The 23461-nt window shown below is 47.2% G+C and overlaps 1 protein-coding gene across 3 annotated transcripts in view; it reads right to left on the reverse strand.

The window, feature by feature from the left end:
* Positions 1 to 23461, reverse strand: part of TEX15 (testis expressed 15, meiosis and synapsis associated) — a 93306-nt gene that overhangs the window by 59294 nt on the left and 10551 nt on the right. For all 3 annotated transcript variants that reach the window (XR_010601202.1, XM_024110115.3, XM_042856306.2), the window contains exons 2-3: positions 10744 to 10900; positions 6801 to 6966 (exon numbers count right to left, since the gene is read on the reverse strand). Coding sequence is in view for 2 of the 3 variants with exons in the window: in XM_024110115.3 (XP_023965883.2) it covers positions 6801 to 6966; positions 10744 to 10888 (311 nt within the window). In the remaining variant the exon portion in view is untranslated. The remainder of the gene's footprint in view (positions 1 to 6800; positions 6967 to 10743; positions 10901 to 23461) is intronic.

Consider the following 23461-nt stretch of genomic DNA (forward strand, 5'->3'; position numbering starts at 1 on the left):
GCCTGTCTGACAAGTGCTGGAACACCCCAGGAAAAATGGCCTATATGCAAATTTGAAAATGCAAATTTGATTACACCACCATCTATTTCCTAGGTTATATTATCTCACCAGACAGGATCAGCATGGATCCGTAGAAAGTCACTGCCACTGTGGACTGGGCCCCGCCAAGGACCGTCCGTGACATCCAGTGCTTCCTGGGATTTCCAAATTTCGCCTGGGGTTCATCAAGGAATTCTCCTGAGTAGTGGCCCCAATTACCCCAACTCCTCTGTAAGAATTATGCCTTTATCTGGACAACGGAGGCCCACCAGGCTTTCAAGCAACTGAAAAAGAAAAAATATCTGCACCTATATTGAGGCATCCGAATCCATCCAAGCTCTTCATTGTCCGCAGATGTTTCCAATTATGCCATGGGGGCAGCACTATCACAACCGCAGGGATCACCAACCATTCTTCATCCAGGCTCATTCTACTCCAGAAACCTAAGTCCTATGGAGTGGAGCTATTAAAGCTGTGACAAAGAGCTGCTGGCCATCAAGGCCGCCTTTGAGGAATGGCATTACCATTTGGAGGATGTGCGTTTTCCTGTTCAAGTATTCACTGACCACACACACACACAAAAAAACACTTTATGCGCCTGCAATCTATGAAGGCCCTCAACCCGCGCCAGATCTGATGGCCTGTGTTTTTTTTCACGCTTTGAGTTTACGCTGCATTATTGACCTGGAGGTCAGAATGGCAAACCCAACATACTCTCCTGCAAGGGGGGGTACCTTGATGGCAAAAAAGGACCCTCAGAACCTTCCACCATGCTGAAGCCCCACCATTTCATCAACATATTAGTGAACAGGGATGTTAGCCCTTATAAAATTCTCCCTGCCAAGTGACCAATTGGTGACTAAACAGACATCGCCCAATGCTGAGCCTGACCCAGGTTTCTCAGTCAAGAATGGGGTACTTCTGTTTCACAGGCATGTTAATGCCCCAAAGGCCCACCTGGTATTGCAATCCTCTGACTATGCCACTTCTGGCCAACCATTTTGGACACTGGAAGACCATGACACTGATCATGTGCCATTTCTGGTGGTCCAGACTGCCCGCCTCTGTGAGGTTATACATCGACTCATGCAAAGTAAGCTGCTGCATGAAGGTCCCCCATACTAAGGCCCTGGTCCCACCACCTACTCCTTCCTGACCCTGGGACTCTCTATCAATGGATTTTATTGTAGAATTCCCTAACTCTAAGAACCACATTGCCATATTAGTGGTCGTAGACTTCCTCTCCAAGATGTCCCACTTCGTGCCCTGTCACGAGATTCCCACTGCAGAGGTGACAGGCCGTCAATTTTTTTTTTTTTACCATGTTTTCAAGCTTCCTGGGCTACCTCGTGTGACGGTGAGGGACTCACCCCTGCAGTGCCTCCTGCTGGTCATCTCAGGGAATTAGCGTTTTCAGCCTCCAGAGCACCCTCTCCAGGCTGGTGTCCTGCTGCCGCTGGCACCTGTGGCCCTCCCAGGACCCACTGCCCCCTGCCAATACCCCTGCAGTCTCAGGGTCTCCCCACCCAGGGGAACCCCCAACCCTCTATCCCCACCTTGCCTCAGTCGTGGGCTACTGCCAGTCACCATCTAGCCCCCGCTCACTGGGGCAGACTGCAGTCTGTATAAGCCACTCATCATAGGCAAGGGAGGTTTTGACCTGCTGACTTTCCCTGCAACCCAGTACCTCCAGGGGCCTTGTACAAGGCCCTGCAGCTGGGGAGTTGCTGGCTCAGAGCTCCCCAGCTCCTCTGGCCTTTCCCCAGCCCTGCTTCACTCCAGTACCGTTTAGCACTCAGGCAACTAGGTCCATCTCCTTCCTCAGCTAGAGGGAGACGTTTGCTCCTGGCCCACTGCCCTCTTATAAGGGCCAGCTGGGCCCTCATCAAGCCAGCTACAGCCGTGGCTGCTTCCCAATCAGCCCAGCTTTCAGAGCTGCAGCCCTCCCCAGGGCTGCTTGTCCCCTGCCAGGGCCGGAGCGGGGTGATCACCCCGCTATACCTCCTAATAGCACATGAGACTGCGGACCACAGTTCCTGCCAAAAGTGGGAGATGAACTCTTCTGCCTCTTAAATGTTGACGTATGTCTCTCCACTGCCTATCATCCCCAAATGGATGGGCAGTCGGAATGAGTAAATTAAGTTTTAGAGAAGTACCTGTGGTGTTTTATCAAATTCCACCAGGATGACTGGGTCCAACTTCTATCCTTTGCAGAGTTCACCTACAAAAACTCAGAGCCTAAGTCCACTCAGCGGAGTCCCTTTTTCTCCAACTACCATTTCCATTCCTGGTTCTACCCATCCCTCCCCTTAACTTCCCACGTTCCTGCTGCCTCTGACCTGGTTGAACACCACCATCATGTTCAGGAGAAGCTAAGAGCCCAGCTGGACCCTGCCAAGACAGACTACAAGCAATTTGCTGACCACCACTGCCAGGCTAACCCTCCCATCGCCATTGGAGACAAAACACCCGGACACCTCCCTTCCCTCCTGCAAACTTGACTATCGATACTTTGCTCCCTTCCTTGTCACCCAGAAAATTAACCCAGTCACTTTCCACCACTAGCTAACCCCCATGATGTGAGTACACCCTGTGTTCCATGTCTCCCTACTGAACCCCCCCACAACTCTCTGCTGGGACAAAAACAGGCCCCTCCTCCTCCAGTAACTTCCACTTGTAACAAGCTGTCAGGGTCCCAGAAGCAGGACAGGCCAGGGGTGTGGGTAAGGGGTAATGAGTGCATTGGATGGGGTAGCCATGGGTGATGATCTCTAACATCTGTCTGTCTGACATCATGTCAGACCACATCCAGCGGAACGGGGCAAAGTGGCTGCATCTCATGTGGCTCCTGATGCGTCATCAAGTGACAAAGACAAGAGGTCCTTTGGTGGTGGTACAGGACATTGGTGGTGCTCTGCCCCGGCACTCCGGCAGAGGTGGTCTGGCCAGTGACACCAATGGTGAGAGTAACCTCTTTCCTTTCTCGAGTGTGGTGGAGACCTGCTTCTCGATGCAGGATGGAGGACGCCAGTACACCCAATAAGGCCAGGGTGGCATGTTGTAGGAATAGAGCTGGCTCGTTTGATAGTGGTCAGACCAGTGCCATTCCAGACAAGCTGGAAGTGGCAGAGCCCTGTAGAGCACATGGACAGGTCCCTCTATGTAGTTGACCACTGCCTAAAGAGAGAAGACATGAATTTATACCCCAGTGGCGGTGAGGTGGAAGATCTCATCTGGGGGCAGCACCAAGGGATTTAGTGCTCTTGGTCCCGGGGTCTGTACTAGAACCTGTAGGTGCTTCAGCATTGATGATTGCCCTGGTTTTCCCAGCAGCACATCCTGCAAAGTAGGTGTCAATGTCAAGAGGTATGTCACTGGAGCTGGAGTCAGAGGCATCTGTGTGCCATAGGCTGTTCCTTATCACCAGCCCTCCACATCATGCAGAGCTTGGTGGATTTCTCAATAGAGGCTTTATGATGTCTGTCCTTATGGGAGGACACTGAGCTCCACCTCCGTACTCAGAGCAGCATTCTCAGTGCTGGACTTCAGTACCAGAGGTCTCAGTGCCAGCTTCAGTGCAGATGATGCCGGGGTTGGTTTTGGTGCTGGGGGTGCCAATGCCAGATCCTAGTTTCGGTACTGCTTTGTCTGCACTGGTTTTCAGTGTCTCTTGTTTGCTAGACAGGGAACTGGATGAGGCTGGCTTGTCCACGAGCAGGACTCCGGAGCTTGTGTCCTCAGGGTCTGTTGAGATCTTCATGGATAGCTCTAGGAGATGGAGCTTTAGACTTGTGTGTTGGGTACCTCACATACTTGTGGGGAATGACAGGCACCCCGAAAAGGTGCTCAGTAGATGAGTCTCTCCTAAACAAAAGAGACACCGGCTGTTTCCATCTTTCAGGGAAATTAGTCCATCACATGATGGACAAGGCTTGAAGCCGACAGGTTTAGAGCCTGTCAAGCTATGTAGCCATCTGTAGGTGTTTCTAACCATCAATACTCAATCCAGATGGGTCAACATACACCGTGGAGGGCGTATGTCAATTCAGAAGAGTTCTAAAGGTTTGTAGGACATTTAGCCAATGCTAAGAAACAGCAGGTGGGACCTGCAGCAGGTTCCATTCACTGCCAGAGGCAGAAAAGGGGAACTGAGAGAGGGTAACAGGTGTTCTGCCCTTGTACAGGAGCATGAAGTTGCATAAGGCACGCGTGCAGCCTTGACGGACACATCTAGTCTGACAAACTCCAGTCTTGTGCACGAGGTGAACATGCAGCTAGTGGCATCCACAATGGCACATGTCTGAAGAACCAGCAACCAGAATTGCTAAAGGGCCTGGTCTTTTCCAGATAAAAGCAGTGCACCTTCTTTACATCTAGGGTAGAGAGGCAAGTTGCCCCGGGAGGGAATGGGATCTGGAAAACAACATGGGCAGAGAAATGCATTGAGATAGGTGGAAATCTGAAAGCACCTTAGGCATGAAGCCTCGATGTGGCCTCGTGGTGACTTTGTCCTTGTGGAGCCACTGTAAGGTGGAGTACCCATCCAAGCACTGAGCTCACTATCCCTCCTAGCAGATGTAACAGCTGCCAGGAAGGATATTTTTGATCAATAATCACTCAAGAAAGGTATGTCAGCACAAGATTAAAGTCCCATTAAGACATGGGCTCCTTAATGGGGGTGGGGGTAGGGAACGAACACATTTACTAAACCCTTAAGGAACCAGCAGACTGTAGGGTGAGACAAGATGGGTTTGTCCTTAACTGAACTGTGATACTGCCTCTGGGTCTGCATCACTTACTGTGGGAAAGAATCAAATCAACAGACCCTTTGGATTCGTTTTTGAAGGGGTCAAAGGTACCCAGAAGCAGATGGGAGAAGTCGGTACAGGCACAGAGTCAAGCAGCTGAAAACATGCAGTGAAGCAGGTCTCGCCCAGACATACAAGGCACTGGAATTGGGTGCTGGTGTCTGGTATAATCAGTGGGCAGGAGGCACATCTCCAAAGCCTTTAGGGGGCTTGGGACCAGACATGGTCCAGGTGGGGGGCCAAAGACTCCTGGTACAAGAGCAAGCTAGGCACAACACGTTCTGTGCTATGCCACACAAACTAACTACAAGAAAACTATGATGACGACAAGCTAGATGAAGGCAAGAGGTAACTGAGACATGAAGGCAAGTTCCGCTCTCTGAAGCACTGGCACGGGTGCTCAGGCAGATGTAGGGGGCGCAAACCCTTAGAGTAGGACAATGACGTCCCTCTCATATGAGAGCCTCACACATACCCCAACACATGCAGCTTTTCAAAGCTCCGGGGAGCCAGGCAGAGAGGCCTGTGAAGAACCACCAACTACTACCCCCAACATCCACAACTGCTAGCATGGGGAGAGGAGCCCGATAAAGGGGCACATGCAGAAAGGCAGAAGAGTGGCAGAGTTCCAGTTGCAGGGCACGGTGTGTGGCATAGGGCATTGCGGTAATGGTAAGGCACGTGCTTGGGGGTGGAGGAGGAGAAAGCACACACTGTTAGGTGGCCTAACTTTTCATTTCCTTGCTTTTATGGGTTTGCCTCAGTTATGCTGTGTGAGTAATAAATAGCTTCACAAAGCTTTTTGTTCGTTAATATAATAAACTTTTCATCATCAGAATGGCGCCTTTCTAATGCTTCTGACTTGTAAGCACCCAACCACGATAGTGGATCTAGAACTGGTTAGCACGTACGTGTGTGTGATAGCAGTATGAGCGTCATAAACCAAAGAAATGTCTCACCCCCTTCCAACTTGTGTTAATAAATAATAATATCCAAGGTAATCACAGATGTCCTGCAAAGCGGTTTTCCATCCCCAGTAATTCCCTAAGAGACCTGCCCTCCCTCAGGGCTGATCTCATCCTCACCTCCAGCCAGTGAACAGAAGTGTCACATGTGGATAGACCAATTTACCTGATCAAGTAACAGGAAAAAACTGGAAACTTCTGGCCAGTTATGGGTATGTGCTTTGCCCTATCATAGGTGATATTTTGTAGATTTTATTCTATTTGATATGCTTTTAAATGTTTGGCATGAAACTACAAAAACCAAGGACATTATTAATGAATAGTCACATCGCATAACTTGCCTATGCTGTTCAAAGATTAAGGAGATGGGCTGCGGCGGAGGGAAAACTGTCACAGCCAGTTATTGCTCCCTGATCCTCTACCTGGCACAAGTTAATGACGCCTGGGGTCTGCTCTTATTTGCAACTGTTGACGGATGGTGCCCAAGGGACTGTCTGCAGATAGCCGGGGGCAGTGCACTTCGGTCGCACCATCTCTCCATTCCTTTGTACCAACATGCTCCCTGTGCCTGGAGCTGCCAGGAAGATTACAGTTCTAGGTCTGCCAGCAGCACCCGTAGGAATCATCAGGAGGGGGGGACAAGGCCAGACTCTGCAAAGGGAATGTAGCAGGACAGAGAACCTGGCCCACAGTCTCCTGAAGATCTTGTAAATAAAGAACATGTAGATAGATAAAGAAAGGAGGCAGGAAAAGCGGGGATGAGATTTAAAACAAAATAAAGTAATGGAAGTCATATTACGCAGCAAGCGAATGCCCAGAAGGATACTTTGTAAAGTGAGCACCATGGTACGCTGGCATCCCTGACTTGCCATTGGAAGAAGGTGGTCTCACAATGGAAAGAAATGATGAAAGAATATTAAGAGCAAAGGGATATGTCAGGAAAAGTCACCATGGTGAATTCACTGCCATTCCTTTTGCAATAACCTACCTCTTTGCAGCAAATTTTTTTTCCAGATCTTCATTGTGTACCAGTTTTATCTCACCAAACTGCCATGTGGACTGCAGGTCACATCCTGTGTTGAGACGAGACTGGCTCAGAGTATGGCTGATGCTGCTATATTCCCTCTGATTAGTGTAGCAGGGTGTTAAAGAAACTAGAAACACAACAAAGGAAATGGTGAATATATGATGGATTTTCCAATACCCTTTGCAGACGGACATAAGTAGATTTCATTGATAGCAAATTCACTACGGCCTGGTCTACACTAGGAAATTAGGTCAGTATAACTATGTCGCTCAGAGGTGTGAAAAATCCACACCCCTCGCCAATGCAATTAAACGAACCTAACCACGGTATAGACAGCACTAGGTTGATGACAGAATTCTTCTGTCGACCTGGCTACTGCCTCCCGGTGAGATGGATTACCCCTCCCGTCGGCACAGGGAGTGTCTTCACAGAAGCACTACAGCTGTAGTGGTTTATGTGTAGACAAGCCCTAAGTCTGTTAAATTAATTATGGCAAACATTAACCAAGGGCGAGGCAGCGTGGCACAGTGGATACGTTAAAACAATGTGCCTTTGCTGTCTGTTCGGAGACCATTTGTCATGCTAATTACTTTGCCCAAGGATCTTGGCTCAGCGGCTGAGAAAGTTCTGTCTCGTATGTCTCACATAACAGTACAGTTCATTGCTCTTAAGGAAGGTTTCTGTTGTAAGAGATGGTGTTCATAGAGAGGAAAGAGAATCTCTCAGGTAGCTAGGATCAATCCCATGGAAGGTTTAGAATATCAGCATTAAGTGTATGGTCCATGCTCAACAGAAAGCCAGCACAGAGAGCAGAGCAATGGGTGTCCTAGGTAGGCAGGGATCTGCATTCTGTACCAACAAGACCATGTTCAGGGTTGGCAGCTCCACTCTTAGGTGCAGTGAGTCGCAATAATCCGGCCTCACTGTGGTTTGGCTGTGGCCAAGTCCACAGCTGCTAGGAAGGGGAGCAGCCCCTGGCCAGTCTCCCCAGGAAGAGGGTGATGTCAAAGGTATGGTAATTTGGGCACTCAGTAGGAGCGAGGATCTACCATGCCGAGCAGGATAAATTACAGTCGGCAACTGCAGGTCTGACCCTTCTGAAGGGTGAAGCTGTGGGCCAGAGAAAGGGTCTGGGTGCCAAACGTTTGACACCCCAGTACAGGAGAATTCAATACCGGTTTGAGGGATTATAGAAAAATCAACTAGCGGGTACAAGTGAGGAGATTCTTGAGTAAATATATAAGCAAAGAACATACACAAAGTTTTCCTTTACACGACAGACTAGGGAGGCTTGAGGACTTGTTATTCCCACTTCTCCTTTCACCTTGAGTCTTCGGCTTTCTCCCTTCCTCCTGACTACTGGGAGGGAGGAGGACTCCTTTCTCTTCCTCTCCCACAGCTCCTCAGAACTCTCCATGTGAGGGAGACCTGGTGTCATCCACAGAGCCAAGTCTCCTTGCTCCCCACACTGCTTGGTAGAGTGAGTGAGGAGTGCACCTTGGATTGGAGCTCCACTGGATTGAACTAAATTCAGGCAAAGGGGGAGTACAACTGAATAATGCACAATGTGACAAATTGAACTATATGACTGGCAGGCCAACAAGAGCCTGACAGGAGGCTACACACAGCTCACTCACCATAGCCATCTTGAAATGTGTTAACTGCCATAACTAGCTAAAATTAAACCTTTCTACACAATACAAACAAACAACACAATACCAAATACACAAAGCCCCCACAAGAAATGGTTCTACACTCCTGGTCCAATGGCAGGCAGAGAAAATAACTGAGGGGGGTGTGGTTATGCCTTCGTCCATGGTCCATGACCCTGTGGGTACGTTTCAGGCCAATGGTTCTAAGTCACCACTTTGTAGGACCTGACTTCAACAGAAAGCATCTCCTCTATTTCAGAAACTGACAAACTCTCTCTTTAACTCCATGTATTGATGCTCATATGTAACAGAACATATGACATTTGAGAAGGGTTTTCTGGATGTGTTGGCAAAACTGGACAAAACTAAAAAAATATATTTTAAATTCAAGATATTCATTAAGTCTGTAACCATAAAATCATAGAAGATTAGGTTTGGAAGAGATCTCAGGGGGTAATCTAGTCCAACCCCCTGCTCAAAGCAGGAGCAACTAAATCATCCCAGCCAGGGCTTTGTCAAGCCGGGCCTTAAAAACCTTTAAGGATGGTGATTCCATCACCTCCCTAGGTAACGCATTCCAGTGCTTCACCACCCTCCTAGTGAAATAGTTTTTCCTAATATCTAACCTAGACCTCCCTCACTACAACTTGAGACCATTACTCCTTGTTCTGTCATCTGCTACCACTGAGAACAGCCTAGCTCCATCCTCTTTGGAACCCTCCTTCAGAGAGTTGAAGACTGCTATCAAATCCCACCGCCCTCTTCTCTTCTGCAGACTAAATTAGCCCAGTTCCCTCAGCCTCTCCCCATAAGCCCCCATATCTACAGAGCCAGTTATCTCATTATAGAAAGCAATCAAGTTGGTCAGGCACGACTTGCCCTTGGTGAATCCATGTTGAATGTTCCTGATCACCTTCCTCTCTTCCAAGTCCTTCAAAATGGATTACTTGAGGACCTGCTCCATGATTTTTCTGGGGCCTGAGGTAAGGCTGTAGTTCACCCGATTCTCTTCTTCCCTTTTTAAAGATGGGCACTATATTTGCTTTTTGCCAATCATCCAGGACCTCCCCTGATTGCCACGAGTTTTCAAAGATAATGGCCAATGGCTTTGCAATCACATCAGCCAACTCCCTCAGCACCCTCAGATGCATTCCATCTGGCCCCATGGTCTTGTGCATGTCCAGCTTTTCTAAATAGTCCTTAACCTGCTCTTTCACCGCTGAAGGCTGCTCACCTTCTCCCCATATTGTGCTGCCCAGTACAGCAATCTGGGAGATGACCTTGTCTGTGAAGACTGAGGAAAAATGGCATTGAGTACTTCAGCTTTTTCCATATCATATGTCACTAGGTTGCCTCCCCCATTCAGTCAGGGTCTCACACTTTCCCTGATGTTTTTCTCGTTGCCAACATACCTGTAGAAACCCTTCTTGTTACCCTTCACATCCCTTGCTAGCTGCAACTCCAATTGTGCTTTGGCCTTCCTGATTACACCCCTGCATGCTCAAGCAATATTTTTATACTCCTCCCTAGTCATCTGTACATGTTTCCACTTCTTGTAAGCTTCCTTTCTGTGTTTAAGCTCACCGAAGATTTCACTGTTAAGCCAAGCTGGTCACCTGCCATATTTGCTATTCTTTCTGTACACTGGGATGGTTTGTTCCTGCGCCCTCAATAAGGCTTCTTTAAAATACAGCCAGCTCTCCTGGACTCCTTTCCCCCTCCTATTAGCCTCCCAGGGGATACTGCCCAGCAGTTCCTTGAGGGAGTCAAAGTCTGTTTTTCTGAAGTCCAGGGTCTGTATTCTGCTGCTCTCCTTTCTTCTTTTTGTCAGGATCCTGAACTCTACCATCTCACGGTCCCTGCTGGCCAGGTTGCCACCTGCTTCCCCTACCAATTCTTCCTGGTTTGTGAGCAGCAGGTCAACGGCCCCTAGTTGGTTCCTCCAGCAGTTGCACCAGGAAGTTGGCCCCAACACTCTCCAAAAATTTCCTGGATTGTCTGTGCACAGCTGTATTGCCCAGCAGATGTCAGGGTGATTGAAGTAACATGCAGGTTTTTCTGAGCTTTAATCAACTCGGTTCACAATATCTGGTAGGTGCTAAATATGAAACAAGTCAGTTGATTTCAAGGCTTGAGGTTTTACCATTTATTGATTGAGCTTTGGAATAACACACATCACTTACACACGGTTATGCACAATTTTCACTTGACAAAAATGCTCCGTTTTGATTTTTGTTACCAGTTTACCGTACCTTTATCGGCAGTCCTCCTTATTTTAGGGATGGTAAATTTTTTCAAAGGGTTTGCTTCTGCACCAACAGCTGTCATGTATGGTAGCTTCTCATTTGATCTTATTTTTTTCTGCACTTTAACTCTATTAGTTTCTTCCATTTCCATCCTGACGCCAGCCTAAAACAGGAATGAAAGCCATAAGTAACCACCTAAGAAACAGTCCATTGGTATTTCTGCTTTTCTGCTCAACTCTATCCATGTTGCCATCTCATCCTCCCAGCTGCACTGTGTGCTCAGAGAGGCATCAAACTGTACCTGCTTAACAGCCAACTAGGGTATCACTTCCTATCCAGAAGTCCCTAACTTTACTAAGTTCCTCCGACGATACATCTTCATGCTCTGTGGGAAATAGAGGACCAAGAACTGTACAAGTTTAATTCATCTCCACGTCACTGTTCCCTGCCCCATTTGTCTGTCCTGACAGCCTGTTGCATCCTGCCTGTCATGTTGTAAATTATAACATTTCTGGGGCAAGAACTCTCTTCTTTCTTACATGTTTGTACAGCACCTAGCACACTGAGACCCTGATTCTCTAAAGGAATACCTAGGTACTATCACACTACAATGAATAAATTATCAATAGCCAACTGATAGCCAACCTCCTCCTCTGAGAAAATTCTGAAAGCCATTGTTTAGAAACTTTTCTGCTAGCGTATCATACAGCACTTTATTTCTACATTTTTAAAGTATGATTACATACACTGTACAAAAAATCTTTGTCACTTAGCATTTTTCCTGTCTCTGCTGCTGTTGAAATAAGAATTCCCTAGGACATTATTCCCCAAAAAGGAGTTGTGTTTATCTTACCACACCTCTTTGTTTCTCTCTTGCTGGAAAAATATGTCTGGGTGACTGTACTTCTGTAATGTCTAAGAGTTTTGCTAGTGCAGGCTTAATGAGCCATCTCATCACCAGAAAGTCTTTGAAGGAACAAAACAAAACACATAAGCTCCTTGGAAGAGCAGATTTGAAGAAGAAAGGAAGTGACAGTGTTAGGAAAGATTTAAGAATTCTTTATCCTAAAGATTTATTTGCTGATGTTATATTTTGAGGTTAGTAGTTTAACCTTGTTACCTTTTTCTCATCATATAAATTTGAACATGTTTCCACACACTCCTTTTTGCCTTTTGGTCTCATTTTTGGAGACCTGTATTTTTGGTGTCAGCCATTTTGATTTTTTTAAAATTTTCATTTAAGTTTATCTTTATTGGGTGTATTAGAAATAATTGAATAAATATAGCTTTCACACCTTTTAATTTTTAGAGGAAAATGTCCATTTTACCCATTTATTGTACAAAGTCTGAATGACAGAAGATTAAAGGAGATGTGTTAAAATGCATTTTTAGAGAAAAATCATTTTAACAGTACATTTCTAAATAAAGTCACTACATTCACAAAATCTTAGTAATGACCAAATACATTGTTAATACATACATATGTGATAACAGGCATTTTTAGAGAAAAATATTTTATATGCAGTTATACGGTTACCATATTTCAACACTGAAAAAAGAGGACACTCCACGGGGGCCTGGCCCTGCCCCAACTCCGCCCCTTCCCCAAACCTGGCTCCGCCCCAACTCCGCCCCTTCCCCAACTCTGCCCCCTCCTCTGAGCACCCTGCATTCCCCCTCCTCCCTCCTGCTCTGATCTTGGTTGGGGGTTGCTAAGTGCTTCCCTGCTCCCCACTCACCCTGCAGCCCCTGCCCCTGCAGCCTCTGCACCCCCTGCCTGCCCTGCCCCTGCACCCCCCCGCTCCTGCAGCCTCTGTGACCCCTGCTCCCCACTCACCCTGCAGCCCCTGCCCCTGCAGCCTCTGCACCCCCTGCCTGCCCTGCCCCTGCACCCCCCCGCTCCTGCAGCCTCTGTGACCCCTGCTCCCCACTCACCCTGCAGCCCCTGCACCCCCCGCCCCTGCAGCCTCTGCACCCCCTGCCTGCCCTGCCCCTGCACCTGCACCCACCTGCCCCTGCAGCCTCTGTGAGCACTGCTCCCCATTCGCCCTACAGCCCCTGCGCCCCCCTGCCCCTGCAGCCTGTGACCCCTGCTCCTCACTCGCCCTGCAGTCCCTGCACCCCCCACCCCTGCAGCCTATGTGACCCATACTCCCCACTCGCCCTACAGCCTCTGTGCCCCCCCGCCTGCCCTGCCCCTGCGCCCCCCTGCCCCTGCAGCCTCTGTGACCCCTGCTCCCCACTTGCCCTGCACCCCCCAGCCTACTCTGCCCCTGCAGCCTCTGTGACCCCTGCTCCCCACTCGCCCTACAGCCTCTATGCCCCCGCCTGCCCTGCTCCCCCGCTCCCCCGGCAGCCTCTGCCTGCTGAGGGCTTCAGACGCTCGGCAGCGCGGGTCCCTGTAACCCCGGCCGCAGCTTCCTTCCTGCCGCCAAGCACGTTCCCCGGCCTGTCTGTCCCCGCCAGAAACAGCTCCTGCGGTGCCGGGTTCCAAGCTGCGCGGGGCAATGGGGCCACAGGAAGGGTCCCCCAGTGGCCGGGGGGCCCCCGGCGACGAGGGAAGCCCGAGCCCCCCCCCCGTTCCCCACCTGAGCATTGTAGCTGGGGCAGCTGGGCTGCGCTGCGGACCCGGCGGATTGTGCTGGGCGGACCCTGGCTTATGCCTCCCTATTTCCCCGGACATGTCCGGCTCTTTGGAAATTCCCCCCGGACAGGGATTTGAGCACCAAAAAGCTGGACATGTCCGGGGAAATCCGGACGTATGGTAACCCTATGCAGTTAGTCCATTTTAAATAAAGCCTTAAGGTCGAAGGAGTAAAGGATAAGCATTTAATACATAGATAGAATCTTGCATTCTTATAAAAAATATGATTTCAGGCATTTACTGTATTTTTAAAGTCATTACATAATTTACAAAATCTTAGTAATAGCAGAATAAAGAAGTGTTAATACATATAAGAGCAGGTTAGACAAACACCTGTCAGGGATGGTCTAGATAACACTTAGTCCTGTCGGGGGGCGGTTCTGCTTCTCCTGAATGACTCTCCTTAGTTTGTTCTCAGTCAGGGCGGTTCCTGGACCCTCACCTCCAAATAAGTCTATCAACCCTACAATTTTATGGCTTGCAGTCAGCTTTAGTCTCCTGGCTGTTTTCTTGGGGGCAGCCCATAGGCGCCGACTTCTGCTGGTGCCGGAGAGTGCTCGACCCTGCTCTGCCCCCGGCCCTGCCCCAACTCCACTGTGCCCCGCTCCCTCCCCCGTTCCAACCCCTTTCCCAAAGTCACCGCCCCAACTCCGCCCCCTCCCTGCCCCTAGTTCAACCCCTTCCTCAAATCCCCCCCCCAGCCCCACCTCTTCCCCGCCTCCTCCCCTGAGCACGCCGTGTTCCCGCTCCTCCCCCCTCCCTGCCTCCCAGAGCTTGTTATGCAGCAAAACAGATGTTTTGCGGCGGCAAGCACTCGGAGGAGAAGCGGGGATGCGGCGCACTCAGAGGAGGAGGTGGAGGTGAGGTGGGACAGGGAGGCAGAGTGGGGAGGGGAGCTTGGCTGCCGGTGGGTGCAGAGCACCCACCAATTTTTCCCCGTGGGTGCTCCAGCCCTGGAGCACCCACGGAGTCGGCACCTATGGGGCAGCCTGGTGCAGGGCTGTCACCCCTTTGCTAGCCCAGGCTTTTCTGCCTCCCCTTCCTTCTGTATATTCTTCCTTTTATAGCAGACCTTGCTTTCTCTAGTGCAGGCCTGCACAACTTGTTTGTGTGTGTGTGTGAGTGTAAGTGTAATATATTATATGCATATAATACAGTGTTAATGAATACATGTATTACTAATAAATGTGGCGTTTTTGCCTTATTCCCCCTGAAAAGATCCTGTGCAGTACTTTAAGTACAACATTTTGGTGGAGAATGCGAAAGGGGGAGCAAGCATAAAATCCACAGTTATTATAAAACTGGTGTGCACACCGCCAGCTTTAGCAAGCCTGGCACTATAGAAAAAAGAGTGTAAACTTTCAGTTAATTAACCAAACTCTGAAGGATATAGGAGTTTAGGTTTAAATTGTGTTATAGAGGTACATACACCCTCAGCCGTAGCAAGACTGAGCTAAAGAGGAGAACTTAGTGTTTCTCACTCTGATCCGGGAAGGATTTGTATAATTGGTGTATGAACCCTCGGTGGTAGCAGACCGAGTAATACAGAGGGAAGCTTAGCGTCTCTCCCTCTGGCCCAGAGTGGGTTAAAAACAGAAGATGCAGATCTTGTTCTGTTAAACCAAACTCTGAAGGATATAGGAGTTTGGGCAGTGTAGTGTGGTTTATGGTTTTTTGTTTGTTTTTTTGTTTGTTTGTTTGTTTGTTTTTTGTAAGTAATATTGTGGTAATTTCACAATTTTGAAAAAAATGTTTAAGGAATGGGACCAGGAAGGGTGGGGGCTAGTTGGAAAGCCCACCCTCCTTGCTAAATTGGTAGTGGAACAAGGCTTGTGCCCATGGAAAGGAACTGTTTATTGGAAAAAGCAGGATCGGGCCCAGGCAAGCAACAGATAGAGAAACTGGAAAACAGGTTGGGTACAGAGAGTTAAAACAGCACTCTCAAATCTTACAGCAGCAGTAACATCAGGAGAAGAAACATTTAAGACCCCAGAAGGGGGCAGACCTTTGGGACCCCTCTGGAGATTGGGAAGGGGGATATTTGAAATATTTGGGTAAATTCCTCCTCCCAGGGCCAAAATGCCATTGAAACAGTTAACAACAGTGCCTGCTTCTGCCTCAGATCTCCAGGCCATGGCAAAATGGCTGGAGATTTTAAAACAGATTTTTTTTTCTAGATGGAGTGTTAACGCCCTTTTACTGAGAAAAAGGGAGGATTTACACTCACAAGAAATGCACCACTTAATTAGCATTTGTGCAGCCCCAAGTACCAAACACACTGTGGCAGAGACCAAGCAGGTTCTGCCAGGGTGAAAGCACTGTGCTAATTTGTTTCCAAGCTTCTATCTTTCAGGCTCTGAACCAGAACATCAGGAGAGCTGATACCAGCTGAAGAGTTATAAAATACCATGGTTATAGTGTCATGACAAAGTCTGTGTTCAGTGTTCTGTGTTGCATGTTCTGTGTCTGTCTCTGGTGGTGTCCTGTGTTAGCATTGGGTCCAGAAAAAGAGGGGATACTACACTAGACAGGGCAAATGTCTTTTCCTCTCTCTACTTCCCCCATGTCTATCCAATTTATCAATCACCCCTTGTGTCCAAAAGACTTTGGTCCCCAGTGCATCAGGGTTATTTTGTTTTGTTAGGTTCTCTAATAATCATTTTGTTGTTAATTTTTGTTCTTGATACATTTGTATTGTTAGTTACATTTGCTTGTATTATTATTAATTCCACACTTTCCTCTATGCACTCTGGTTCTATTTCCCCAAGCCCTGAAGGGTAGTTCTTGGGCCTCCATAACCTGTAAGACCTTGGCCCATAATTGTATGGCCCCATCTTTCAGGTCCCCAGAAACCTCTAAGAACACCTGTTAAAAATAGGGAATTCTACAACATTTTAGCAACTAAATGTTAATTTAAGTCCAAATCAGCTTAACCCTGCATAACAACTGTGGTACTCCTACAAAATCTTATTTGTTGTGTGTGCTTAAGAAGGTCCTAACCTCAGTAACTTTTATTGTTTAATGCCTATTGAAGCATCAAACGTGGGCCTCATTTTGTCAATGTACCCAATTATTGGAATGGTAATGGTTTTGTTGTATTTCCAATTATTATAATTATAATTGTTTGCATTTGTGTTTATGTTATATCTGGTGTTTAGTCAATTGTAATGGTTTTAGTTATATTCACCTGGTTATAATTGTTTGGTTTGTTTGCAACAAATACAAAAGATTTATATGGTGACCACTCAAGAATTGTTCTTGAGAGGTCAAAAGGGGGACAATGTAGATAAATCTCTGATAATTTTCATATGACTTTACATTGTGCCTCTTCATATAACCTTGTGGTGGGTCTACCCACGTGTGACCTCTGTTTTCATGGGACTTTGTATCAAAGCCTCATTTAGAAACTTTGCATTGCCCTTGGTATAATATTATAGCCCCTAAGGATAGAATAATGAGCCCACTTGACACGTTTTATTGTCCTTGGGTCTGGCTCCCAGCCCCTCTCCAACAGTTGAGGCTGTCTGGAGGTGCTGCCTTCCATGCCTTCCTCATTCACACCTCATTCATTCAACAGGGCAATTGTTTAAGAGTGGTGGGGGAGAGCTCTTGTTCTACTGCTAGCAAAAAGAAATTTTTCTTCCATCTTATTCTATCCTTAGGGGCTATAATATTATAATATTATACCAAGGGGCAATGCAAAGTTTCTAAATGAGGCTTTGATACAAAGTCCCATGAAAACAGAGGTCACACGTGGGTAGACCCACCACAAGGTTATACAAATCCTTCCCCGGATCAGAGTGAGAAACACTAAGTTCTCCTCTTTAGCTCAGTCTTGCTACGGCTGAGGGTGTGTGTATGTACCTCTATAACACAATTTAAACCTAAACTCCTATATCCTTCAGAGTTTGGTTAATCCTTCCCCGGATCAGAGTGAGAAACACTAAGTTCACCTCTTTAGCTCAGTCATGAACACAATTTAAACCTAAACTCCTATATCCTTCAGAGTTTAGTTAATTAACTGAAAGTTTTCGTTCTTTTTCCTATAGTGCCAGGCTTGCTAACGCTGGCGGTGTGCACACCAGTTTTATAATAACTGTGGGTTCTATGCTTGCTCCCCCTTTCGCATTCTCCACCAAAATGTTGTACTTAAAGTACTGCACAGGATCTTTTTAGGGGGAATAAGACAAAACGCCACATTTATTAGTAATACATGTATTCATTAACACAGTATTATATGCATATAATATATTACACTTACACTCACACACACACACAAACACACTCCGTCTTGTTGTTACCAATTAGTTGCTCCCCTTAACTTCACTGGCCAGGAGAATTAGATGGGGGATGGGGTGGAGCCGGGCTTCTGCCGATCCGGATCGATGCTCCCATGTTGACAAGACGAGACCCGGGGTTCTCTGCAAGACACCTCACTTTTATAGAACAGGAGTACTTGTGGCACCTTAGAGACTAACAAATTTATTAGAGCATAAGCTTTCGTGGACTACAGCCCACTTCTTCAGATGCATCCGAAGAAGTGGGCTGTAGTCCACGAAAGCTTATGCTCTAATAAATTTGTTAGTCTCTAAGGTGCCACAAGTACTCCTGTTCTTTTTGCGGATACAGACTAACACGGCTGCTACTCTGAAACCTGTCACTTTTATAGCAGCTTTCCTCTTATGCAAATCTATACCGGATTCAAACTCTGTGTCTGTGTCCATTGGTCCTTTGTGCTGCTTTCTTTTGAGTGTTGTCCCAATGCTGCAAAGAGGGTGTTTCCAAAAGAAGGTGCTTGCTTCTAACCCCGGAGGCCGAGGCCGTTGGTATGTCTGCTTGTCTTTAATGAGCCCACTTGACACGTTTTATTGTCCTTGGGTCTGGCTCCCAGCCCCTCTCCAACAGTTGAGGCTGTCTGGAGGTGCTGCCTTCCATGCCTTCCTCATTCACACCTCATTCATTCAACAGGGCAATTGATTAAGAGTGGTGGGGGAGAGCTCTTGTTCTACTGCTAGCAAAAAGAAATTTTTCTTCCATCTTATTCTATCCTTAGGGGCTATAATATTATACCAAGGGCAATGCAAAGTTTCTAAATGAGGCTTTGATACAAAGTCCCATGAAAACAGAGGTCACACGTGGGTAGACCCCACCACAAGGTTATATGAAGAGGCACAATGTAAAGTCATATGAAAATTATCAGAGATTTATCTACACTAGGAGGTAGTATCAAAGACTCTCTATTTCCCATTTGGCAGCCAGGCACTCTCTTTCTATCACTGAGTACATTTTTCATGGGGGAAGAGTTTCAAGTGGATACAAGCTATTGGGTGTTCTTCTCCATTTATCTTTGGAGAAAAGACCACCCCTAGTCCTACCGCCTGTGTGTTTGTTTGTAGTACAAATTCCTTTTTGAAGTTCAGGCTATACAGCACGAGGTGTCTGCAGAGTATGGTCTTGAGTTTTTGAAAGGTACTTTCGCAGGTTCCACAGCACCCGTGTTGGGGTGGCATCCCGAGGTAAGTCAATAGCGGGAATGCTATGGTGGCAAAATGGGGTATGAACCGGCATATGGTGGCAAAATGGGGTATGAACCGGCAGTAGTAGCCAGCTAAGCCTAGGAAAACATGCACTTGCCTTTTGGTCATGGGTGCCTTGTATACCTGTAAGGCATGAACATTATCCACCAAGGGGCAGATTTGTCCTCCACTGACTCTGTCCCTGAGGTAATGAGCTTCTTCCTTTCCTATTGCACATTTAGTGGGGTTTGCCGTTAACCCGGCTTCTCTCAGTGATTGGAAAATGGTAGCTACTTTGTCCAGTCCTTGCTATTGATCGGGGTGGCGAAACTTACTGACCCTCGAAGCACATAAGACAATCTTCAGAAGCTCGAGAGCTGGGGCGCGCTTGCTGGGGCTTAGGACTTCCGGCCCATGGGAGGCACCTGTCGGGGCTTCAGCCCCACTCCTGCTTCAGCCCCGAGCCTGGCAGGGGCACCCCATATGGCTGAAGCCCCAAGTCCCCCCTCCCCGCTGCGCCAAAGCCCCTACTTCACCATCCTGCTGCAAGGCAGAGGTCCCGAGCTCCCCTCCATACAAGTTTGATTTTGTCTTAACCAAAGAGGAATAGGTCTATTGAAATAAAAATGACATTACAGAGTTTAAGAAATATAGTATGCCAACCTTTAAAAAAATATGGGTCACTTGTTCTGAAGTTTTGCCTAAATGAATTAGACAATATGAAAACAAAAAATAAACAAAAAAAACCCAACAAACAAAAACTTCTCTAAAGGCAGTTTAGAAAGATAGGACATATGCCTCTTAATAGGTTCATCACTTGTAAATTGTAAAGAAATCTTTAGATTCTGGGGTACAGTATAAAAACCCTCATGTTTGGTACCATTGTGTTAATAAGGTCGGTGAAATCAACTGATCTGAAAGTGTTTCTCCAGCTCCTTTCTAGTGGCAGGACCATATAGAAGATAACAACCTCCTACTGCTACCAGTTACTCTATTAGCTCAAGTAGTAGAGGACTGTGCTATGGGTCTAACAATCCCACCCTGCTGATGACCCACCACATGGGGGGGGGTCAATATGGTTCCATCGGATGAAATTTTTGTTTTTCCAATTTTTAAGTTTTTTTTTAAAAATTACATCCAAAAACAAAACAAAACAAAAATAAAAACCCTACATTAAAAGGACGTTAAAGTTCCATAGTCAACACTTATAAAATTAAGCAAAAACAACAAGGAGTCCTTGTGGCACCTTAGAGACTAACAAATTTATTTGGGCATAAGCTTTCGTGGGCTAAAACCCACTTAATCAGATGCATAAAGTGGAAAATACAGTAGGGAGGTATAAATACACAGCATATGAAAAGATGGGAGTTGCCTTACGGGGGGGGGGGGGGTCAGTGCTAACGAGACAATTCAATTAAGATGGAGGTGGGTTATTCTCAAGAGTTGACAAGAAGAGGTAGAAATCACTTTTGTAGTGCTAATGAGGTCAATGTAATCAAGGTGGCCCATTTCAAACAGTTGACAAGAAGGTGTGAGTATCAGCCGGGGGGAGAGGGGAATTAGTTTTTTGTAGTGACCCAGCCACTCCCAGTCTTTATTCAGGCCTAATTTGATGGTGTCCGGTTTGCAAATTAATTCCAGTTCTGCAGTTTCTCATTGGAGTCTGGTTTTGAAGGTTTTTTTGTTAAAGAATTGCCACTTTTAGGTCTGTTATTGAGTATCCGGGGAGACTGAAGTGTTCTCCTACTGGTTTTTGAATGTTATCATCTGATGTCAGATTTGTGTCCATTTATTCTTTTGTGTAGAGACTGTCCAGTTTGGCCAATGTCCATGGCAGAGGGGCATTGCTGGCATATGACGGCATATATCACATTGATAGCTGTGCAGGTGATATATGTCATCATGTGCCAGCAATGCCCCTCTACCAGTGCCAGTGCACAGGACGGAGAGTGTTCTCCCTGAATATTTCTTTTTATCCTCATCATTCAATCGCTCCTGCATTATTTACTGAACACCATCGAAATGCTGCTCTGAAGACAGAATTATTAATTTCATCATATGCTTTTCTATGGTGCACTCATCTTAATATCTTAGTACTTTACAAGCATTAATTAATGTATTGTGAGGTGGGATTACTGGTCCCATTTGACTCGTGGGGAATTTAGGCATAGACATTAAAACCAGAATTGTCAGAGGGGTCCATTAATTCTGGTTGCCCAATTTGGGAAGCCTGGGGCTTGACTTTTCAGAGAATTTAACATTTTATAGCACTTTATATATTCAGAGCACAGCTCCCACTGACCTCCATCACAGCTCCTAGTGCTAGGCACTTCTGCAAATCAGATCTCAAGTTTCTTACATTGGGAATCCAAAAAATGAGGAACACACAATTAGTAACCACCTTTGGAATTTCTAAATATAATAGATGACAATTTCTTAACTCAAAAAATGTTGCATCCAACACGGAGGAATTCAATTCTAGACCTCATCTTGACAGATAGAGGAAGTGATTAGAGAACTAAAATTAATAGTAACTTAAGGTATAAGTGATCACAAGTCAGAAAAACGAATTCACTGTTAAGCCTGTCCGCCTCTGAACAGTGCCCAGGAAACATCTGTATGTACTCATGCTCTCTACTATTCACTTCCTCGCTCTCGAATCCCACCCCAACAACTAGTAGCAGAACCTGTTTCCACCCAAGGAGGGCAAGGAACCCCGGTGGGCCAGTCTGTACTCTACTGTGGTCCCAGGGCCCACCAGAGATATTAGTAGGGTCCCATGAAATCCATTTTATTATTGTGGATTTTCGTATTTATTATTTTCTGATTTTGTTCTTTTACATTTTTTAAAATATTAATTCTATCTCCTCTGGCCCTGGGACCGTGGCGGGAGGCAGAGATCTCCTCTGACCCCAGAGCCGTGGCGGGAAAGCATCTTTTTTTTTTTTTGCATATTGCTGGATTTTTTTTTTAATCGCTGGATTCCATGTTATTGTTTTGATTCCACAATTCCATCCATGTTCTCGTTAATGCAGGTTTCATATGGCCCTATATTAGTTGGTTGCGCCTTCACGGATCTGTGAGCACAGGTGTGTACCTGGCGTGATTCATGAACTCCCACGACACCTGTGTAGAGTGTGTCGGGCTGCAGCCCCTCGTCCGGCTCCTCCAGAACCTCTTGTTGAGGTTCTGGCTGCACTTTTCCCCGCACCTCCTGATCCTGTCACACCCCATCAGTGATCCCACAAAGTCATAGGACCTGCTCATCAGCCTCCTCCCGGTGCTGGCCTATTTCTGGTCCCTTGCTCGTTCACACCTCCAAGCAGCATTCCTCAGGGTGGTGTCCCACTGACTCCCTGGAGGCCTGTGGGGAGCAGTGGGCACTGTCAGGGGCTCTGCTCGGTGTCCCCCCCCCGGGTCCCTCATTTTTGCCCTGTGAATTTTCACTCCTGTTCCTGTTTTGTTTTTGTTTTCCATTTGTTGCCCCCAGTACACATTTGTGGCCCAGGTCCACTGGTCCCTTCCCCCCCAACTAAGGGGAAAGGCCCAACTATGGGCGTGCTTAGGCCTGCTGTCCCCCAATTTCTACAATAGGTACACACCTTCCAACTTCTCCAACAAATAATGCAGGGGTCCTACAGACAACAGCCTCCGTCACTGCACAATCCTGATTCACTCCCTGAGCACTATCATCATCTGCACTGAGTGAGGTGGGAATCCGGTGGGAAAAACAGAATGTGCTCATAATGCATATGCATGAGAGGGCTGAATCTAGGTTGCAGTAGCAACTTTAAGTCTGACTTTCCCAACTTCTGAGTGTTTGACTTTGCAATCCTAATGATCTTTTAACGTCAACCTTTTGTGTGTAATTTCCTAGATCAAAAGCAAACAGAAACCTACTTTGCTAAGTGGAAATGTGGAAACACTTACCCGAGGTTCCTTCCCAGACGTCAGACTCACTCGTGCTCAACTGCCAGGATTGACGGCACTGCAGTAGAGTCTCAAACAGGTCCTAGCCTGCAGAAACGCTGGACACCCCGCCTCTACTCACATGTTGCCCATCCTCCTCCATTTCAAAAATCTGCAGGGCTTTAAAGGGGAAGGTGCCTTCCGGTCTCAGTGACCCCTGGGCAGTGGTGAGCTCACAAGTGTGACCAGAGCCATCAGTGTCAGGCATTGCACAACGCTGGAGGACTGTTAGGTCTGGTCTACACTGGGGGGGGGGGGGAGGAAGGTATCGATCTAAGTTACGCAACTTCAGCTACATGAATAACTCAGTCTTCACTGCGGTGAGTCGACTGCTGACGCTCCCCCGTCGACTCCACCAGCGCCTCTCGCTCTGGTGGAGTACCGGAGTCAACGGGAGAGCACTCGGCGGCCGATTTTATCGCGTCTATTCTAGACGTGATAAATCGACCCCCACTGGATCGATCGCTGCCCGTCGATCCAGCGGGTAATATAGACAAGCCCTTAGTTGATATAAGTAATGCAGCGTCTACACTTGCAGTTCGACCTCAGTACGCCAACGGCTCAACACCACTAGGGGAGGTGGTGTTACTGCATC

This window comes from Chrysemys picta, chromosome 5 (genome assembly GCF_011386835.1).
Source record: "Chrysemys picta bellii isolate R12L10 chromosome 5, ASM1138683v2, whole genome shotgun sequence".
Lineage (NCBI taxonomy): Eukaryota > Metazoa > Chordata > Testudines > Emydidae > Chrysemys > Chrysemys picta.